The 20,374-nt window shown below is 41.2% G+C and overlaps 1 protein-coding gene across 4 annotated transcripts in view; it reads left to right on the top strand.

The window, feature by feature from the left end:
* The first annotated feature begins 278 nt into the window (after nt 1–278).
* LOC139416214 (sodium/potassium/calcium exchanger 2-like) overlaps nt 279–20,374 on the top strand; it is a 168,057-nt gene continuing 147,961 nt past the window's right edge. For 3 of the 4 annotated variants that reach the window (XM_071164624.1, XM_071164623.1, XM_071164621.1), the window contains exons 1-2: nt 279–373; nt 2,479–3,567. In XM_071164624.1, the coding sequence (XP_071020725.1) occupies nt 2,653–3,567 (915 nt within the window). In that variant the 5' untranslated portion in view covers nt 279–373; nt 2,479–2,652. Of the gene's footprint in view, nt 374–1,538; nt 1,593–1,744; nt 1,827–2,314; nt 2,379–2,478; nt 3,568–20,374 lie in introns of those variants that run through there. The other variant, XM_071164622.1, reaches the window with a different exon arrangement.

Genomic DNA, 20,374 nt, shown 5'->3' with positions numbered 1-20,374 from the left:
TAGTTGAAATGGTGCCATTGTTGTAACCACGGCAACTCCATCAAGGTCTAGTCTATCCTGTTATGGCATATGACGGCTTCCACTGTTGTAAACTATAACCTCCCTATTCACGTGGTTAGACCGACCTTACCTTAGGTTCCAGTCGTTTCTTTTACATTAGCAATGTATTTTAGACTAGAATGATTTCTCAGTGAGATGGGAGGGATGATGTTGAGGTGAGCGCAGTTTGCAACCAGTTTGTCGGAGCTCCTCCTCAATCGTCGGATAGGGTATGAACATCACATTTGCTCAATGAGAGCAAGGGAATACAAAAGACGGAACCGAATTTCGACCTGGTGTGTTACGGTTGCCGTTCTATTTACCGCTATATAAGGTAAGACATTCATAATTACTGACACATTTGTCAATGTTACATGTTTTGCCCATTTTGCGCAAATTACGACAACTGAGTAGTCTATCCACTGGGCACAGACCCCAGTGCAATGTCTAGTTTTTATTTACATGTGGTTGAGTTGTCAACTAATGTGAATTCAAGGTTAAATCAACAACAACAAAAAATCTCCATGTCTTTTTATCTAGTTTAAAAAGTCGAGGGAAAATACAAAATTCCCTTACATTTCCACGTTGATTCAACGTCATCACATTGCATTTTTTGGGGGGTTGAAATGACGTGGAAACAACATTGATTCAACCAGTTTGTGCACAGTCGGTAATAATCACGCAGCTTTGACGTGTTATGTTTTAATGTTAAGCGGCAGGGAGATTTTACTGCAGGACAGAGGCGCACGTTGCAACAGACGTTTGTCCGCTCCTCATATAAATGAAGACATACCATGCGGATATTTCAATGCACGGTGTAGGCTACGCTAGAGAAGGCCAGTAGCCAATTTTTTTTGCGTGTAGACTATTTCATTTAAACGCCAATAGCCGTTAATATTTTTTATATTGTAAAAGTATTTATATTTCCGTGACTCAAGTAGAATCTGTCAGTTAACCACGTTTGCGACACAAAACAAGTCTGCGCAAAAAAAATGTTACATTCTGCCGAGAATAGATAGCCTAGCCTATGCAGAACAAACGCACATATGATTTGCTTTGGCTACGTTTGATCCGCTTCAAACGCCGCAATCCAATCATATAGTAACTATGACCGGTATAAAGGTGCCATTGAAGTTCGTTTTTAGGTCTGGGGCATTTGGTGCATCACATACCGAGTAGGCCTATAATTTTGTGGAATTTGGTTATTTGCAACAATTCTACCTGGATACCATACCATTAGTAGGGCGAATCTTTATTATAAATATTTTCTAATGAATCCGAGTAGGCCAACTTGGTGAATTATTTCCACTTTTCACATACATAGCATGGTAACTACAGTGCATACATTCCTGTCCCTATTAATATGTAGTGTCATCTATATTTTTCAGAGGAAATAGCCTACCTGTTTTCCATGTTGTTATTATTAGCCTTTATACAACTGGTGGGTCTAATCCTGAATGCTGGTTGGTTAAAATCGAATTCCAGCCGGTGTCTGTTCCATAAATTACCATTTGACTGCGCAATCCACTGTCTCATCAACCCAGCCAGGATATGTATAAACTTGGCCTTCTCTATAAAAAGCATCTAAACATTATCTCACATTTCTTTTAGCCTAACGTTCAGTTTTCAACAGCAGAGATTTGTATAAACCTTGCTGTCTGTCTCTCTGACATTTGCAACATTGTTTCAATATTAAAATCTCCAGCTGTCTCATAGTGATGAATGTGTCGGGACGAGACAGCCAGGCATGCAGCTTTTCTCAGCCCGTCGAAATCAGGAATCAGCTGGTATCATTTTTTATGGCTATATACAAAGAAATGTCAATTGAAAAAAGCTCAAACTAAACGAAGTGCAGTTAGTTTGCAGTCTTTCCAGCTTCAGTTTGAAGTGATTTGAATATGTTGGTAACTCGTTGTATAAAAGCGATAATGCCCTCAAAGCCGATGTTTGGAGGATATATTTTAGCTCGGGTTAAAAAACCCGTGCCAAAGTATTCTCCAAACACTGGCATCTCGGGCCTTATCACTTTAATATCTGGGTGTAATTTACAATGCATGTGACAAGCAATGATTAGTCTATTATGAATTCAAACATTTGAAGATTTTTCCTCAATGTTATTTGCTTGTTTCTGAAAAGATAAAGTAAGATATAGCTAGCTATTCCCTCAATTTCTCTGCCTCTGAACCCATGTATTGCTGGTATATCTGTATCATAGCATAGGCCTTAATACCACAATGAAACATCAGAACATTGAAATGTAAAAATAATCTTCAAGGAAATTGGATAACCATGGTCAGGACTAGGCTACATCGTGGTGTTAAATCCACTACAGAATTGAGGTAGGCATGTGACAGCTAACAGTTTGTTGCTGTGTGTAAATTCTACATGTTGAAGCTTCCTCCTTTTTCTCTTCAATTTCTATTCAAATCTTGTTTTTAGAGGCTAATATGAAGACATCGTTTGGCAAGCCAGACCCTGGAAAGCTTCAGGAATACTCCCATGTTGTTTGAAGCCCACGGCAGCACCATGCGTTGTGTCTGGTAACAAAAACCAGCTCACCCTCTTTCCAGCCAACCATTGAGAGTATAGAAACACACACAGCACATCACAGTGATGGGTTTGGACCAACCCTGCTTGGATATGGTGGTGCAAAGGCCCTTTCTGGATGCAACGTGTAAGAGGCACCGTCACCAGAACCTGCTTAGAAAGCTGAGGCCCATACGAATCCTGGGTTTTGTGTTCAGCCTGGTAGCCATAAGTGCTATCTCCTTTTCCTTCAGCGCCTTGACATGGAGCTCAGGGACCCACTCGGAGCTGCTCCTGCCTCAAGAGGCCCTCCTTCAGTCTGGTCCTGCTCCCCACAGGACTCTACTTTCCACTCAGCACCAGAGGGATCCCAATGTCTCAGCCAACATGCCCGTGGCCATGAGGTCTTCGGCAGACGGCAACGAGAGCCAGGGGGACTACCCCACGGACCTGTTTACTCTGGAAGAGAGGCGCCAGGGTGCTGTGGTGCTCCACATGTTTGGGATGCTGTACATGTTCATCTCTTTAGCCATTGTGTGTGATGAATTCTTCGTGCCCGCTCTGACAGTCATCACAGAGAAGCTGGCCATCTCTGATGACGTGGCGGGGGCCACCTTCATGGCGGCAGGCGGGTCAGCTCCCGAGCTTTTCACTTCTGTCATCGGCGTATTCATCTCCCACAGCAATGTGGGTATTGGAACCATTGTGGGCTCAGCTGTCTTCAACATTCTCTTCGTCATTGGAATGTGTGCCATCTTCTCCAGGGAGATCCTCAATCTGACCTGGTGGCCCCTCTTCCGTGACGTCTCCTTCTACATCATAGGCCTGATCATGCTCATATGTTTCTTCCTGGATAACTACATCTCCTACTGGGAAAGTATTGCTCTGCTCTCAGCCTATGCCACCTATGTGATCTTTATGAAGTTCAACAGCAATGTTGAGGGCTTTGTGAAAGGCTGCATGAACAAGAATCAAGTGGTGGAGGTGGAGGTTCAGCCGAAGGTGAGTCTCTTTCCCTTCATATATTTTTCTTTATCTCTCTTTCCTCTCAGAGTTTCATCAACATTTCCTCTGCCTCCCTTTCTTATGAATGTGACCATTTCAATCTAGGCCAATTGTGCGCCGCCCTATGGGACTCCCAATCACAGCCGGATGTGATGCAGCCTGGATTCGAATCACGTACTGCAGTCTGGATTCGAATCACATACTGCAGTGACTTATAGGCCACTGCGCCGCTCAGGAGCCCCCCTATGTTGTATCCCATAAAAAGTCAAGTCTATCCGTTGCCTGGTAATATACACTATATAAATGAATTCAAATTGAAGTCAGTCAGTTTTTGTATTTAATTGTTTCATTTAACCTTTATTTTAACAGGGAAGACAAATGTGCCCTGTATATACAACATAAATATACATATTATACCCAAAATATATACAGTACTCCCGAGTGGTGCTCTCGAGTGGCACAGCAGTCAAAGGTACTTACATCTCAGTGCTAGAGGTGTCACTACAGACCCTGGTTTGATTCCAGGCTGTATCACAACTGGCCGTGATTGGGAGTCCCATAGGGCGGCGCACAATTGGCCCAGTGTCATTCGGGTCACGGTTTGGCTGGGGTAGGCCGTCATTGTAAATAAGAATTTGTTCTTAAATGACTTGCCTTGTTAAATAAAGGTAAAAAAATATAGATACAATACCAGTCAAAAGTTTAGACACACCTATTCATTCAATGGGTTTTCTTTATTTTTGACTATTTTCTACATTCAGAGGAGGCTGCGTGAATCAGGCCTTCATGGCCATAACTTCTTTGGTTACCACATGATTCCATATGTGTTATTTCATAGTTTTGATGTCTTCACTATTATTCTACAATGTAAAAAAATCCCAAGAATGAGTAGGTGTATCCAAACTTTTGACTGGTACTGGATATGGCGGACAAGCATAAAGATGGCAGCCGCACATGTACTTACCACAAATGCCTAATGGGCTAAGTTCACTGTATAATACAGTGCTATTTTTTTGTACTTGCATTAGCATAGTAAACTTGATCCCAACTCTAGCTCAAAGATGGAAAAAAAAAGTACATTGTGCTGATTTATTGGCACATTGAACCATGTTGCTATAGTTAATAAATTCTGCGGGTTGTGCTAAAACAATGTCAAATCTGAATTCCTCCATCTTTATACACCTTTGCCATCAGGAAGTGATTTGAATCTAACATCTTTTCAGTTTATTTAAATAATTTGAAGTGGTTCTTTTTTCACTTTGGAAAAAGTGAATTGGAATTTCAGGTTACTTCCTGAATTGACTGACTTGACTGACTATTTGGTTTCGATATTTATACAATTTTGGGCTTGCCCAGTCCATGAACTTTAGTCAGCAGGTGTCATTTGAATGCTTACCCTGTGCTCTGAAATGAAAACGTTTTATTTCATAATACCTCTTTAAATTGTGCTCAATTACAGTGCCTTCGGAAAGTATTCAGACCCCTTGACTTTTTCCACATTTTGCTAGGTAAAAGCCTATTCTAAAATGTATTAAATATTTTTTCCCTAATCTACACACACTACCCCATAATGACAAAGCAACAACAGGATTTTAGAAATGTTTGCTAATTTATATAAGTATTCAAACCCTTTACTCAGTACTTTGTTGACGCACCTTTGGCAGTGATTACAGCCTCCAATCTTCTTGGGCATGAAGCTTGGCACACCTGTATTTGGGGAGGTTCTCACATTCTTCTCTGCAAATCTTTTTAAGCTCGGTCAGGTTGGATGGGGATTGTTGGTGCACAGCTATTTGCAGGTCTCTCCAGAGATGTCAAATCAAATTTTATTGGTCATATACACGTGGTTAGCAGATGTTATTGCAAGTGTAGCGAAATGCTTGGGCTTCCAGTTCCAACAGTGCAGCAATATCAAACATGTAATCTAACAATTCCACAACAACTACTTAATACAAACAATACTAAGTAAAGTAAAGGAATAGAATAATAATATATACATATATATGGCTGAGCAATGACAGAGCAGCATAGGCAAGATGCAATAGATGGTGTAAAATAGAGTATATGAACTCAAAAGCAAAAAAAGAAATGTCCTCTCACTTTCAACAGCATTTATTTTCAGCAAACTTAACATGTGTAAATATTTGTATGAACATAACAAGATTCAACAACTGAGACAGAAACTGACCCCACTCTTCCACCAAGGCACCTGCAAGTTCCCGGACATTTCTGGGGGGAATGGCCCTAGCCATCACCCTCCGATCCAACAGGTCCCAGACGTGCTCAAAGGGATTGAGATCCGGGCTCTTTGCTGGCCATGGCAGAACACTGACATTCCTGTCTTGCAGGAAATCGCACACAGAACGAGCAGTATGGCTGGTGGGTTTGTGCCCATAGGCGACATTGTTGCCGGTGATGTCTGGTGAGAACCTGCCTTACAACAGGCCTACAAGCCCTCAGTCCAGCCTCTCTCAGCCTATTTCGGACAGTCTGAGCACTGATGGAGGGATTGTGTGTTCCTGGTGTAACACAGGCAGTTGTTGTCATCCTGTACCTGTCCCGCAGGTGTTATGTTCGGATGTACCGATCCTGTGCAGGTGTTGTTACATGTGGTCTGCCACTGCGAGGACAAACGGCTATCCGTCCTGTCTCCCTGTAGCGCTGTCTTAGGTGTCTCACAGTACGGACATTGCAATTTATTGCCCTGGCCACATCTGCAGTCCTCATGCCTTCTTGCAGCATGCTTAAGGCACGTTCAAGCAGATGAGCAGGGACCCTGGGCATCGTTCTTTTTGTGTTTTACAGAGTCCGTAGAAAGGCCTCTTTGGTGTCCTAAGTTTTGATAACTGTGACCTTAATTGCCTACTGTCTGTAAGCTGTTAGTGTCTTAATGACTGTTCCACAGATGCATGTTCATTAATTGTTTATGGTTCATTGAACAAGCATGGGGAAACAGTGTTTAAACCCTTTACAATGAAGATCTGTGAAGTTATTTGGATTTTTACAAATGATCTTTGAAAGACAGGGACGTTTCCTTCCTGCGTTTACATATGAGATGAGTAATGCAGGACATGTAAACATTATTAAAGTGACTAGTGATACATTTATTAAACTGGCCAATGATTTCAAGTCTGTATATAGGCAGCAGCCTCTGTTAGTAATGGCTGTTTAACAGTCTGATGGCCTTTATAGAAGGTGTTTTTCAGTCTCTCGGTCCCAGCGTTGATGCACCTGTACTGACCTCGCCTTCTAGATGGTAGTAGGGTGAACAGGCAGTGGATCGAGTGGATGTTGTCCTTGATGTTCTATTTCACCTTCCTGTGACATCAGGTGCTGTAGGTGTCTTGGAGGGCAGGTAGTTTGCCCGCGGTGATGCCTTTAGCAGACCGCACCACTCTCTGGAGAGCCTTGCGGTGCAGTTGTCGTACCAGGCGGTGATACAGCTCGACAGGATGCGTTCAATTGTGCATCTGTCAAAGTTTGTGAGGGTTTTAGGTGACAAATTTCTTCAGCCTCCTAAGGTTGAAGAGGCGCTGTTGTGCCTTCTTCACCACACTGTCTGTGCGGGTGGACCATTTCAGTTTGTCTGTGATTGCTCAGTTTGTCCGGGAGGCCAGCTCTAGGAAGAGTCTTGGTGGTTCCGAACTTCTTCCATTTAAGAATGATGGAGGAATTGTGTTCTTGGGACCTTCAATGCTGCAGAAATTGTTTGGTACCCTTCCTCAGATCGGTGCCTCGACACAATCCTGCCTCGGAGTGCTACGGACAATTCCTTCAACCTCATGGCTTGAGTTTTGCTCTGACATGCACTGTCAATTGTGGGACCTTATATTGACAGGTGTGTGCCTTTTCCAAATCATGTCCAATCAATTGAATTGATCACAGGTGGACTCCAATCAAGTTGTAGAAACATCTCAAGGATAATCAGTGGAAAATTGATGCACCTGAGCTAAATTTCAAGTCTCATAGCAAAGGGTCTGAATACTTATTTAAGTAAGGTATTTCTGGTTTTTATTTGTAGTACATTTGCTTTGTCATTATGAGTTATTGTGTGTAAATTGAGGATTGGATTTTATTTAATCCATTTTAGAATATGGCTTTAATGTAACAAAATGTGGAAAAAGTCAAGGGGTCTGAATACTTTCCAAAGGCACTATATATGGCTTTACATGCTGTACATTGAATACACAATTTTCTGAGTGGGATTTCAAGTAGTTTTAGAGTTATGATAAATTGTACAACCAATACGGCTTTTGTGTTAAACGCTTTACGACAAAGCTTTCTTAGTGTCCATCAGGCTTTCTCTACCCTTCACCTTGTTCTGAACACCTCCAAAACAAAGGTAATGTGGTTTTGTAAGAAGAATGCCCTTCTCCCCTCCGGTGTGATTACTACCTTTGAGGGTTCAGAGCCTGAGGTGGTCACCTCATACAAGTACTTGGGAGTATGGCTAGACGGTACACTGCCCTTCTCTCAGCACATATCAAGGTTTCCTCTCATAATCGCTCCTCTTTCACCCCAGATGCCAAACTAACCCTGATTCAGATGACCATCCTACCAATGCTAGATTACGGAGACGTCATTTATAGATCGGCAGGTAAAGGTGCTCTCGAGCGGTTAGATGTTCTTTACAATTTGGCTATCAGATTTTCCACCATTGCTCCTTACACACATCACTGCACTCTATACTCTTCTGTAAACTGGTCATCTCTGTATACCCGTCCCAAGACCCCAACGGTTGATGCTTATTTATAAAACCCTCTTAGGCCTCACTCCCCCATATGAGATATCTACTGTAGCCCTCATCCTCCACATACAACACCCGTTCTGCTAGTCACATTCTGTTAAAGGTCAAAGCACACACATCCCTGGGTCGCTCATCTTTTCAGTTCCATGCAGCTAGCGACTGGAACAAACTGCAACAAACACTCAAACTGGACAGTTTTATCTCAATCTCTTCATTCAAAGACTCCATCATGAACACTCTTACTGACAGTTGTGGTGGCTTTGCGTGATGTATTGTTGTCTCTACCTTCTTGCCCTTTGTGTTGTTGCCCGTGCCCAATAATGTTTGTACCCTCGCTGCTACCATGTTGGGCTGCTACCATGTTGGGCTACTACCATGCTGTGTTGTCATGTGTTGCTGCTATGTTGTCTTAGGGATATCTTTATGTAGTGTTGTCTCTCTTGTCGTGATGTGTGTTTTGTTCTATATTTTTATTTCATTCATTTTTATTTTTAATCCCAGCCCCCGTCCCCACAGGAGGCCTTTTTCCTTTTGGTAGGCCGTCATTGTAAATAAGAATTTGCTCTTAACTGACTTGCCTAGTTAAGTTAAAATAAATAAATACCAAAGTATTGTGAAAATGCAGTCAGAGCTCGCTCAACTCCCTCTACATGTTATTTGCTTGAAGTGCAAATAAAAACAAATCTGAGTCTGAGGAAAACACGGACATGGACATTTTGTATATTATTTGCACTCAAATTACCCAACACAGTCTCCACTTTCTCCGTCTTTCTTTTTCTGATTTTTCATTTAACTACTACAGCCTGTACGAACCTTCTTGTAAAATAATTACATATTTAGCTTTTTCTACAACAAAGTAAATCAGTTTTTCCTCCACATTCCTCTAGGGACATGACGCGACAAATTTTCTCAGATGTTTTCAGACTTCAAAAGTGTTCTTCTGTTGAGATGACACTGGCCTGCGTCATCCAAGCTGCCATAAAGTGTTCCTTTTTGGGATTAATAAAAATGTCAGTATCATTCTAGGTTAAGCTGTACATGTGTCCCAGTTTGACAAAAAAATCCCTGAAAATTTAAGGAATCCCTACAAAATATACTTCAAGGTATGGTCTGTTTTGAAAATTTATTTATTTTTCTTCTTCAAATATCTTAGATCTCATTCCTCAAAGTATGATAAATAACACCTATTAGGAGACCTTTACCTTAAACCAGTATTAATACCTTCCACATTATTATTACAGATCTCATTGCAAGGAGGAGCGGTACCTGTACACAGAATTGCTACTGTGGTACAATGGTCTTATTCCATCTGTCTCAGACATTCTCATTAAGAAATTCTAAGACGCTTGAAATACTCCCTCGGGTTAAATTATGCTGTAAGATATTTTTGGTTTATTCACCAAGAATGACTGGTATCTTCCTTGTGATACATGTATAAGAAATCCATTGATTCAAAGCATTACTTCAGAGTATAGAATGCTATGCTCAATGACACTGGAGGGCAAAGGGAATATATTCCAGAGTAATTTGATACCGTTGTTGAGATTATCATGATGGATTTAGGTTACTTTGTGACACGAGATGGAAATTAATTTTGGTGATACTAAGTCAGGATTTACTTTAGGTACATAAAGGATATTTCATCAGAGGTCACATAATACTGGGAATTGAACATCCAAGAGACTGAAAGATTTGCATAGCTTTCAAGGGAGTGAGATTCTAATAACAAAGCTTTCAAAATGTAAAGAGGTCTTGAATTTGTATTTTGGACTCTGGCTGCTTCTAATGAGGGAAATAAACCTCATAAAAATACAACAGGGAGTTCCAGAGCAAAGAGATTCTATTGACCTTGAGCTGCAATGCATGCTGAGCACCGGAATAAGACTACTGGAGAAAATAACAGAAAAACAAATAAAAAAAGGAGGGAGACCGATAAGTCGATCAACCTGGCTTGTGGAGCTGAGAGCAGACACATCTCTGTCATCGCACATTTATGTCTTTCCTGTCACAGTCTGCTGAGTAATGCCCCCACCCCCCGGCTACAGACCAAGTGTAGGAAAGGGAACAGAAGATGCCTAGTCAATTGTACAACTCGAAGCATTCAACTGATATGTTTTCCGCATTTATCCCAACCCCTCTGAATCAGAGCGGTGCGGGGGGCTGCCTTAATCGACATCAACGCCTGGGGAACAGTGGGTTAACTTCCTTGCTCAGGGGCAGAATGACAGATTAGATCCTGAATGTGAGAATCTATCTTATGTTTATAATTTTACAGTTGACATTTGACATTTTTTTGCTTCATTATATAACTGTAGGTATTAGTGATATGATCAACTGTAGTTGTATTTGGATGCTACAGTGGATATGAGCTATCATGTAGCCTCTTTTTATTTTATTTTAACATGATGGCTCCGATTGAGATGGCAGCATCGTGACTAGCTATTTTTTACGTCATTAGCTCAGGAATCATTTTTGTGTCATTACACACAGCCGGGAAGAACTATTGGATATTAGAGCGGCGGTAACTCACCAGAACTTCCAGCATTACGACCAGGATTACGACTTTCCTGGAGCGGATCCTTTGTTTTCTATCCCCAGAGCAATTGAACTTATTTCAGAGGCTGACCCAAAACAACGCTGGCGGAGAAGAGGTACTCGAGGCAGTCTTCTTGTCCGACTTAGAAAGAATGCACACCACCCACAGCTCCTGAGTATTTTACTCGCTAAGGTCCAATATTCCAAGACACCAGGGATTGTAACATACTCTGCTTCACGGAAACATGGCGCTCTCGAGATATACTGTCTGACTCTGTAAAGCCAGTTGGGTTCTCAGTACATCGCACCGACAGGTACAAACATCTCATCCGGGAAGCAGAAGGGTGGAGGTATATGTTTTATGATTAGCGACTTATGGTGTAACTGTGATAACATACAGGAGGAACTAAAGTCCTTCTGTTCACCCGACCTAGAATATCTCACAATCAAATGCCGACCGAACTATCTCCCGAGATAATTTTCGTCAATAATAGCCTGCAGTGGTCTATATCCCCCCCCCCCCCCCAAGTGGATACCATGACGGCCCTCAAAGAACTTCACTAGACTTTATGCAAACTGGAAACCAGATATCCTGAGGCTGCAGTTATTGTAGCTGGGGATTTTAACAAAGAAAATTTGAGGAAAAGGCTCCTGAAAAGGCTCCAACATATTGATTGTTGTACTCGTGCTGCTAAAACCCTTGACCATTGCTGTAGTACCTTCCAGGAATGCATATAAGGTCATCCCCCGCCCTCCATTCGGCAGATCGGACCATGATTCCATCTGGCTCCTCCCCTCTTATAGGCAGACACTAAAATAGGAAGCATCCGTGGTGAGGACTATTCAACTCTGGTCTGAACAATCGGAATCCACGCTTCAAGATTGTTTTGATCACGTTGACTGGGATATGTTCAGAGTAGCTTCGGAAAACTGTAATATCCTATGTTTCGCGGAATCGTGGCTGAATGATGACATGGATATTCAGCTAGTGGGATATACGCTGCACTGGCAAGATAGAACAGCACACTCCGGTAAGACTCGGGGGTGGGGCTGTCTGTGCAGATTTGTAAACAACAGCTGGTGCACGAAATCTAAGGAAGTCTCTAGATTTTGCTCGCCTGAAGTAGAGTATATTGTGATAAATTGCAGGCCACGCCTAGAGAGTTTTCAGCTATACTTTTTGTGGCTGTTTATTTAACACCACAGACAGATGCTGGCACTAAGACCGCACTCAGGCAGCTGTATAAGGAAATAAGCAAACAGGAAACCACTCACCCAGAGGCGGCGCTCCTAGTGGTTGGAGACTTTAATGCAGGGAAACTTAAATCAGTTCTACCAAATTTCCATCAACATGTTAAATGTGCAACCAGAGGGGAAAAAAATTCTAGATCACCTGTACTCCACACACAGACGCGTTCCAAGCTCTACCTCGCCCTCCATTTGGTAAATCCGACCACAACTCTATCCTTCTGATTCCTGCTTACAAGCTCAAATTAAAGCAGGAAGCACCAGTGACTCGGTCTATAAAAAAGTGGTCAGATGAAGCAGATGCTAAACTACAGAACTGTTTTGCTATCACAGACTGGAACATGTTCCGCGATTCTTCCGATGGCATTGAGGAGTATACCACATCAGTCACGGGTTTTGTCAATAAGTGCATTGAGGATGTCGTCCCCACAGTGACCGTACATACATACCCCAACCAGAAGCCATGGATTACAGGCAACATTCGCACTGAGCTAAAGGGTAGAGCTGCCGTTCTCAAGGAGCGGGACTCTAACACTGAAGCTTACAAGAAATCCTGCTATGCTGTGTGACGAACCATCAAACAGGCAAAGCGTCAATACAGGGCTAATATTTAATCATACTACACCGGCTCCAACGTTCGTTTTATGTGTTAGGGCTTGAAAACTATTACAGACTACAAAGGGAAGCACAGCCACGAGCTGCCCAGTGACACGAGCCTACCAGACGAGCAAAATCACTTCGAGGCAAGCAACACTGAGGCATGCATGAGAGCATCAGCTGTTCCCGACGACTGTGTGATCACGCTCTCCGTTGCCGACGTGAGTAAGACCTTTAAACAGGTCAACATACACAAGGCTGCGGGGCAAGACGGATTACCAGGATGTGTGCTCCGGGGATGTGCTGAGCAACTGGCAGGTGTCTTCACTGACATTTTCGACATGTCCCTGATTGAGTCTGTAATACCAACATGTTTCAAGCAGACCAACATAGTCCCTGTTCCCAAGAACACAAAGGCAACCTGCCTAAATGACTACAGACGTGCAGCACTCATGTCCGTAGCCATGAAGTGCTTTAAAAGGTTGGTAATTATCCCAGAAACCCTAAACCCACTCCAATTTGCATACCGCCCAATCAGATCAACAGATGATGCCACACTACTCCACACTGCCCTTTCCCACCTGGACAAAAGGAACACTTATGTGAGACTACTTTTCATTTACTACAGCTCAGCGTTCAACACCATAGTACCCTCAAAGCTCATCACTAAGCTAAGGATCCTGGGACAAAACACCTCCCTCTGCAACTGGATCCTGGACTTCCTGACAGGCTGCCCTACGGGGGTGAGGGTATGTACCGATACATCTGGCACGCTGATCCTCAACACTGGAGCTCCCCAGGGGTGTGTGCCCAGTCCCCTCCTGTACTCACTGTTCACCCACAACTGCATGGCCAGGCACGACTCCAACACCATCATTAAGTTTGCTGACGACACAACAGTGGTAGGCCTGATCACCGACAACGATGAGACAGCCCATAGGGAGGAGGTCAGAGACCTGGCCGGGTGGTGCCAGAATAACAACCTCTCCCTCAATGTAACCAAGACTAAGGAGATGATTGTGGACTACAGGAAAAGAAGGACCGAGCACGCCCCCATTCTTATCGACGGGGCTGTAGTGGGGCAAGTTGGGAGTTTCAAGTTCCTTGGTGTCCACATCACCAACAAACTAGAATGGTTCAAACACACCAAGACAGTCGTGAAGAGTGCACGACAAAGCATATTTCCCCTCAGGAAACTGAAAATATTTGGCTTGGGTCCTGAGATCCTATAAAGGTTCTACAGCTACAACATCGAGAGCATCCTGGTTGCATCACTGCCTGGTACGGCAATTGCTCGGCCTCTGACCGCAAGGCACTACAGAGGGTAGTGTGTACGGCCCAGTACATCACTGGGGCTAAGCTGCCTGCCATCTAGGACCTCTACACCATCAGGAAGGCCCTAAAAATTGTCGAAGACCCCACCCACCCCAGCCATAGACTGTTCTCTCTACTACCGCATGGCAAGCGGTACCGGAGTGCCAAGTCTAGGACAAAAAGGCTTCTCAACAGTTTTTACCCCCAAGCCATAAGACTCCTGAAATGGTAATCAAATGGCTACCTAAACTATTTGCATTGTTACTCTCTGTTTATCATATATGCATAGTCACTTTAACTATCCATTCATGTTCATACTACCTCAATTGGGCCGACCAACCGGTACTCCCGCACATTGGCTAACCAGGCTATCTGCGATGTGTCCCACCCACCACCTGCCAACCCCCTCTTTTCTGCTACTGCTACTCTCTGTTGATCCTACATGCATAGTCACTTTAACCATGTTTACATGTACATACTACCTCAATCAGCCTGACTAACCTGTGTCTGTATGTAGCCTCACTACTTTTATAGCCTCGTTACTGTATATAGCCTGTCTTTTTACTGTTGTTTTATTTCTTAACTTACCTATTGTTCACCTAATACCTTTTTTGCACTATTGGTTAGAGCCTGTAAGTAAGCATTTTGCTTTAAGGTCTACACCTGTTGTATTTGGCGCAACTTTGATTTTGATTTGAAATAATATCTACATATATATATATATATACATATATGCACTGCTCAAAAAAATAAAGGGAACACTAAAATAACACTGAATTAATGAAATATTCTTATTAAATACTTTTTTCTTTACATAGTTGAATATGCTGACAACAAAATCACACATTATCAATGGAAATCAAATTTATCAACCCATGGAGGTCTGGATTTGGAGTCACACTCAAAATTAAAGTGGAAAACCACACTACAGGCTGATCCAACTTTGATGTAATGTCCTTAATAATATCCTTTTGTGACTAGGGGGCAGTATTTTCATTTTTGGAAAAATAACGTTCCCGTAGTAAACGGGATATTTTGTCAGGACAAGATGCTAGAATATGCATATAATTGACAGCTTAGAATAGAAAACACTCTAAAGTTTCCAAAGCTGTAAAAATATTGTCTGTGAGTATAACATAACTGATATTGCAGGCGAAAGCCTGAGAAAAATCCAGGCTTTCATCTTTTGAAAGCTCTGCGTCCCTATTGAGCAGTGAGTGGGCTATCAACCAGATTACTTTTTCTCCGTATTCCCCAAGGTGTCTACAGCATTGTGATGTACTTTTACTCATTTATGTTGAAGAATACACGTAAGCGGCTACATTGTGCAAGTGGTCACCTGATGGCTCTGAGTGATTCTCACGTAAAATACAGAGGTAGCCATTATTCCAATCGGTCCTGCTGAAAAAACAATTGTCCCGGTGGATATATTATCGAATAGATATTTGAAAAACACCTTGAGGATTGATTATAAACAACGTTTGCCATGTTTCTGTCGATATTATGGAGCTAATTTGGAATATTTTTCGGAGTTTTTGTGACTGCAATTTCCGGGCGATTTCTCAGCCAAACGTGAAGAACAAACGGAGCTATTTCGCCTACAAAAATAATATTTTTGGAAAAAAGGAACTTTGGCTATCTAACTGGGAGTCTCGTGAGTGAAAACATGCGAAGCTCATCAAAGGTCAACAATTTAATTTGATTGCTTTTCTGATTTCCGTGACCAAGTTACCTGCTGCTAGCTGGACAAAATGCTATGCTAGGCTATCGATAAACTTACACAATGCGTGTCTAGCTTTGGCTGTAAAGCATATTTAGAAAATCTGAGATGACAGGGTGATTAACAAAAGGCTAAGCTGTGTCTCAATATATTTCACTTGTGATTTTCATGAATAGGAATATTTATGTCCTTTGCATTATGCTAATTAGTGTCAGTCGATGTTGGGGAGTCACTAGAGGGGCTGCCGGCCCAGATGGTATCCCTAGCCGCATCCTCAAAGCATGTGCAGGCTGGCTGGTGTGTTCACAGATATATTCAATCTCTCCCTATCCCAGTCTGTTGTTTCCACATGCTTCAAGATGGCCACCATTGTCCCTGTATCTAAGAAAGCAAAGGTAATTGAACTATCCCTCCGTAGCACTCACTTCTGTCATCATGAAGTGCTTTGGTCATTTCAATTCTTGATATTTACCCATTGATTCTTGAAGACTATAATTTATAAAGGCCTCATGAGCATAGCTCAACTGTCGTTCTCTATAAAACACCAAAATATAAGGTTGTTTTTACTCCATTGTTTAAAGACAAGAACGTAAACAAACAATGTAAAGTTTTCTAAATATGTTTAAAACAAACTACTGCCAGTTGATGTCATGGACTGGCAGTCCTTGCATCTAGAGCTGTCTACGAATTTAAGAGGGCGTAATATTCCCTTTGTCCCATCTCTTAATTGTATAACAAAACAAGTGGCAGGGCTGCTGTTTTGTTGTTTTCGAATACCACATGTAGTTTTAATGAAGCATTCATAAAAGACCTGCATATACAGTGCATTCCGAAAGTATTCAGACCCCTTGACTTTTCCCACAGTTTGTTGCGTTAGTCTTATTCTAAAATTGATTAATTTTTCCCCCCTCATCAATCTTCACACTATAGCCCATAATGTCAAAGGAAAAGCACATTTTTGCAAATGTATTATAAATAAAAAACGGAAATATCACATTTACTAATAGGTGCCCTGCTTTGCGAGGAATTGGAAAACCTCCCTGGTCTTTGTCATTGAATCTGTGCTTGATATTCATTGCTGAACGAGGAACCCTGCAGATAATTGTATGTGTGGGGTACAGAGAAGAGGTAGTCATTAAAAAATCCTGTTAAACACCATTATTGGGCACAGAGTTAGTCCATGCAACATATTATCTGACTTGCTATGCCCATTATTACTCCTGAAGTTATTTAGGCTTGCCAGAACAAAGGGATAGAATACTTATTGACTGAAGACATTTCAGCTTTCCATTTGTTATACACATTTCTAAAAACCTACTGTACATCCACTTTGACATTATGGGTTATTGTGTGTAGATCAGTGACACAAAATCAAAATTTAAATGATTTTAAATGTGTGCTGTAACGTAACAAAATGTGTAAAAAGTCAAGGGATGTGAATACTTTCTGAATGCACTGTATAAGGGTGATATCAACATGTCATTAAATCGGGTGATTTGCAGATTGTGGCATAAATCTTTTTGCCAACCTTTTATAGTATGTCATTCTTTTTACAAATTATGTGAATCATTGATGTAGGCCGTATAAGGGCTTATGGAAACTTTGTCGATTTTTAAGATGAATTTTGTACTGAATCTGAGATGTGTTTGAGATTTTCAAACTATTTAAGTAAGTATATTATGCCCGTTTGTAAAAAGTGAGGAAGTCTAGTTTTCATTTTACACCAATATTGTTTTGTTTCTATAGCCAGATGTCCATCCAATTGGTGACTTTAATGGTGATTTAAATGTGAATATAAAAAATCCACATAAAGAAAATATGCGCATTTTCCCACAGCTGGTGTTTCCACCAAACTGACTTATTGTGGATAAAATTCAGTACGGGATGATGGTACTTTTTTGCAGACAAGCATTGTTCATCGTGTCACCAGAATAAGACCCTCAATATTTATTGGAAAAGAGGATCAAGCTCACCCCCGTGTGAAGTTCATCCTAACTTTATTAATTTGTAGCCTAATAAACTGTGTGGCTTCCTGAGTCGTAGGGGGAGGATCTTGCACTATATAATCTTGTGACTCAATATGATGATTATTATATCAATATTTGCGCATAAAGGAGTTTCCGCTGCCATTTCTCGCATAATTAATTTCACATACACAAAAAGATCCCACGATGTCGAAGAACAAATTATCTGTCAGCATTTAGAAAATTGTACCAAAACTTCCTCTTTCCATCACAGCTGTTGTGATTTTTTTTTTATACGGTATGACTTTACCGTATAAACTTAACTGTGCACATTACTCTAGGTCTGGGTTCATAAAATGGAGAAAACCAGCTGTCGTTGTCGATCACTAGACGAGTCAGATATGCAACTCAATTTAGCCCTGAGGGTCAATACTTCAAACTCAAACGGTCTGTTCCCAGTTCTGCTTTGTGCTTGCCTCTGCAAATTGCATAGGAGAGAAACAATTTGGAGATGGTATGCTCTTTCTAGGCCTTTGTAAGCACATTTCAATCTTTGAGAAAATCCTATAGCAAATCTTTAGTAACAGTTTACCGCTGCTGACAACACATCACAGTCTTGTTGACATGCATATCTTGCATAACCTGTGGAGGTTGATCAGTTGGAAATTGATTTTAGAATCAGCTGATGCATAGTAGCAAAATGCACAAGAATGTGTACCAACTATGTACCATTATGTTGTTTAAAAAGATGTGACATGATTGGCATCTAATCAGAAAGCACCCACCAATCAAAGCATTCCCTCTTAAAACTCTACGGGATCGGTGGGACACCCGCAGGACGGTTGAGCTAATATAGGCTAATTTGATTAGCATGACGTTGTAAGTAACAAAAAAAAAAATCCCAGGACATAGACATATCTAATATGGGCAGAAAGCTGAAACTCTTGTTAATCTAACTGCATTGTCCAATTTACAGTAGCTATTACAGTGAAATAATACCATGCTATTGTTTGAGGAGAGTGCACAATTATGAACTTGAATTAATTAACTTGTATTAATACACCAATTAGGCACATTTGGGCAATCTTGATAAAACAGTTTGAACAGATATGCAATGGTTCATTGGTTCAGTCTAAAACTTTGCACATACACTGCTGAGATCTAGTGGCCAAAATCTAAATTGCGTCTGGGCTGTAATAGTACGTTATGGCCTTTCTCTTGCATTTCAAAGATGATGGTACAAAAAAATTGTTTTTTTATTTTTATCTTTTACCAGATCTAATTTGTTATATTCTCCTACATTCATTTCAAATTTCCACACACTTCAAAGTGTTTCCTTTCAAATGGTATCAAGAATATGCATATTATTGCTTCAGGTCCTGAGATACAGGCAGTTAGATTTGGGTATGTCATTTTAGGTGAAATTTGTAAAAAAAAAAAAAAAAAAGGTTGGATCCTTATTAGTTTTAGTGTGTCCTTTGAAACTGGGATTACAGATACCTGTGTGTCCTTTGAAACTTTATAAACTAGTGACCCACAGTGTTTGTCATTATACTATGATGAAGACAGCTTGTCTGTCGAAACAATGGAACTCTTTCGACCCCTTGTAGAGTCCAGGCCCCAACAAATTGAGGTTGTTCTGAGGGCAAAAGGGGGTGCAACTCACTATTAGGAAGGTGTTCCTTATGTTTTGTAAACTGTGTAATATGACTATAAAAAATTAAGGAAATACTATAAAAAATGCTAGCTGAATATAACAGTTCTGTACTTGCTGAGGAGTTTCAAGCTCTTAGATAGATCAACTCTGTGATACCGAGGCACATAATACTTTGTGTTTATGGCCTCTTTGACCCAATAGATGTCTAAGAGTTGTACTACCCTTCATTAATGCATGTCCAATTGGCTGCTAATACATGTGTATCCATGATGAGCACTTACCCACTGATAAGGTCTTTAAGTGCTCTCTTCTCTGGCCTATAATGTTACCATTGCTACCTCTGCCAGCATGACTTGGCTAACCTGGGATAACACAGATCCCAGGTTAGTGGTACTGGGTCAGTGGTATTGACTGGTTGATGAGTTGTGTTAAGATGAGGAGGGTGAGTTTCCTAACCGGTCAGGTGGAATTTTCACTCTATCACAATGGTGCTTTGGCTTATTGTTTTATGTCAGATATCGAGACGATTCCATCTGCACTGATTTGTCTCGTATCTAGCAATGAGTAATCGGATAGATCAAAAGTAGTGGCTACTAACAACGTACTGTCATAACATTCAAAAATATGACCTATTGTATGTATGTGTCTGCTGAATGTCTGCCTCAAAACAGTCTAAATGATTTTTAGCTACAATACATCTGTAAACCCTTTTTTGCACATTTGTTGATTAAATAACTATCATGCCACAGGATTGCGTGACTGCAAGTTTACTATGTTGTATGGTCCTCCCATTACGACTTAGAAAGCATGCATAGTTTATTATATTTATATTACTAATTTGGTCTCTAACTTTGAGTAACGCCTGGAGGCAGAGTCAATCTAGGAACATCCAATCACATAACGTGTCATAGACAGACAGGAGCATCTGCCAATAGTGCAACTAATAAGCATGGGAACGTTCTTTTTACATTCCAAGCATTTTTTCCAGTCCCACAAAAGCGCAACAAAGCAAAACACTCACC

This window comes from Oncorhynchus clarkii, chromosome 9 (assembly GCF_045791955.1).
Source record: "Oncorhynchus clarkii lewisi isolate Uvic-CL-2024 chromosome 9, UVic_Ocla_1.0, whole genome shotgun sequence".
NCBI classification, from domain to species: domain Eukaryota; kingdom Metazoa; phylum Chordata; class Actinopteri; order Salmoniformes; family Salmonidae; genus Oncorhynchus; species Oncorhynchus clarkii.
Note: the sequence above shows the minus strand (reverse complement) of the source record. Positions and strands in the feature narration are given on the sequence as shown.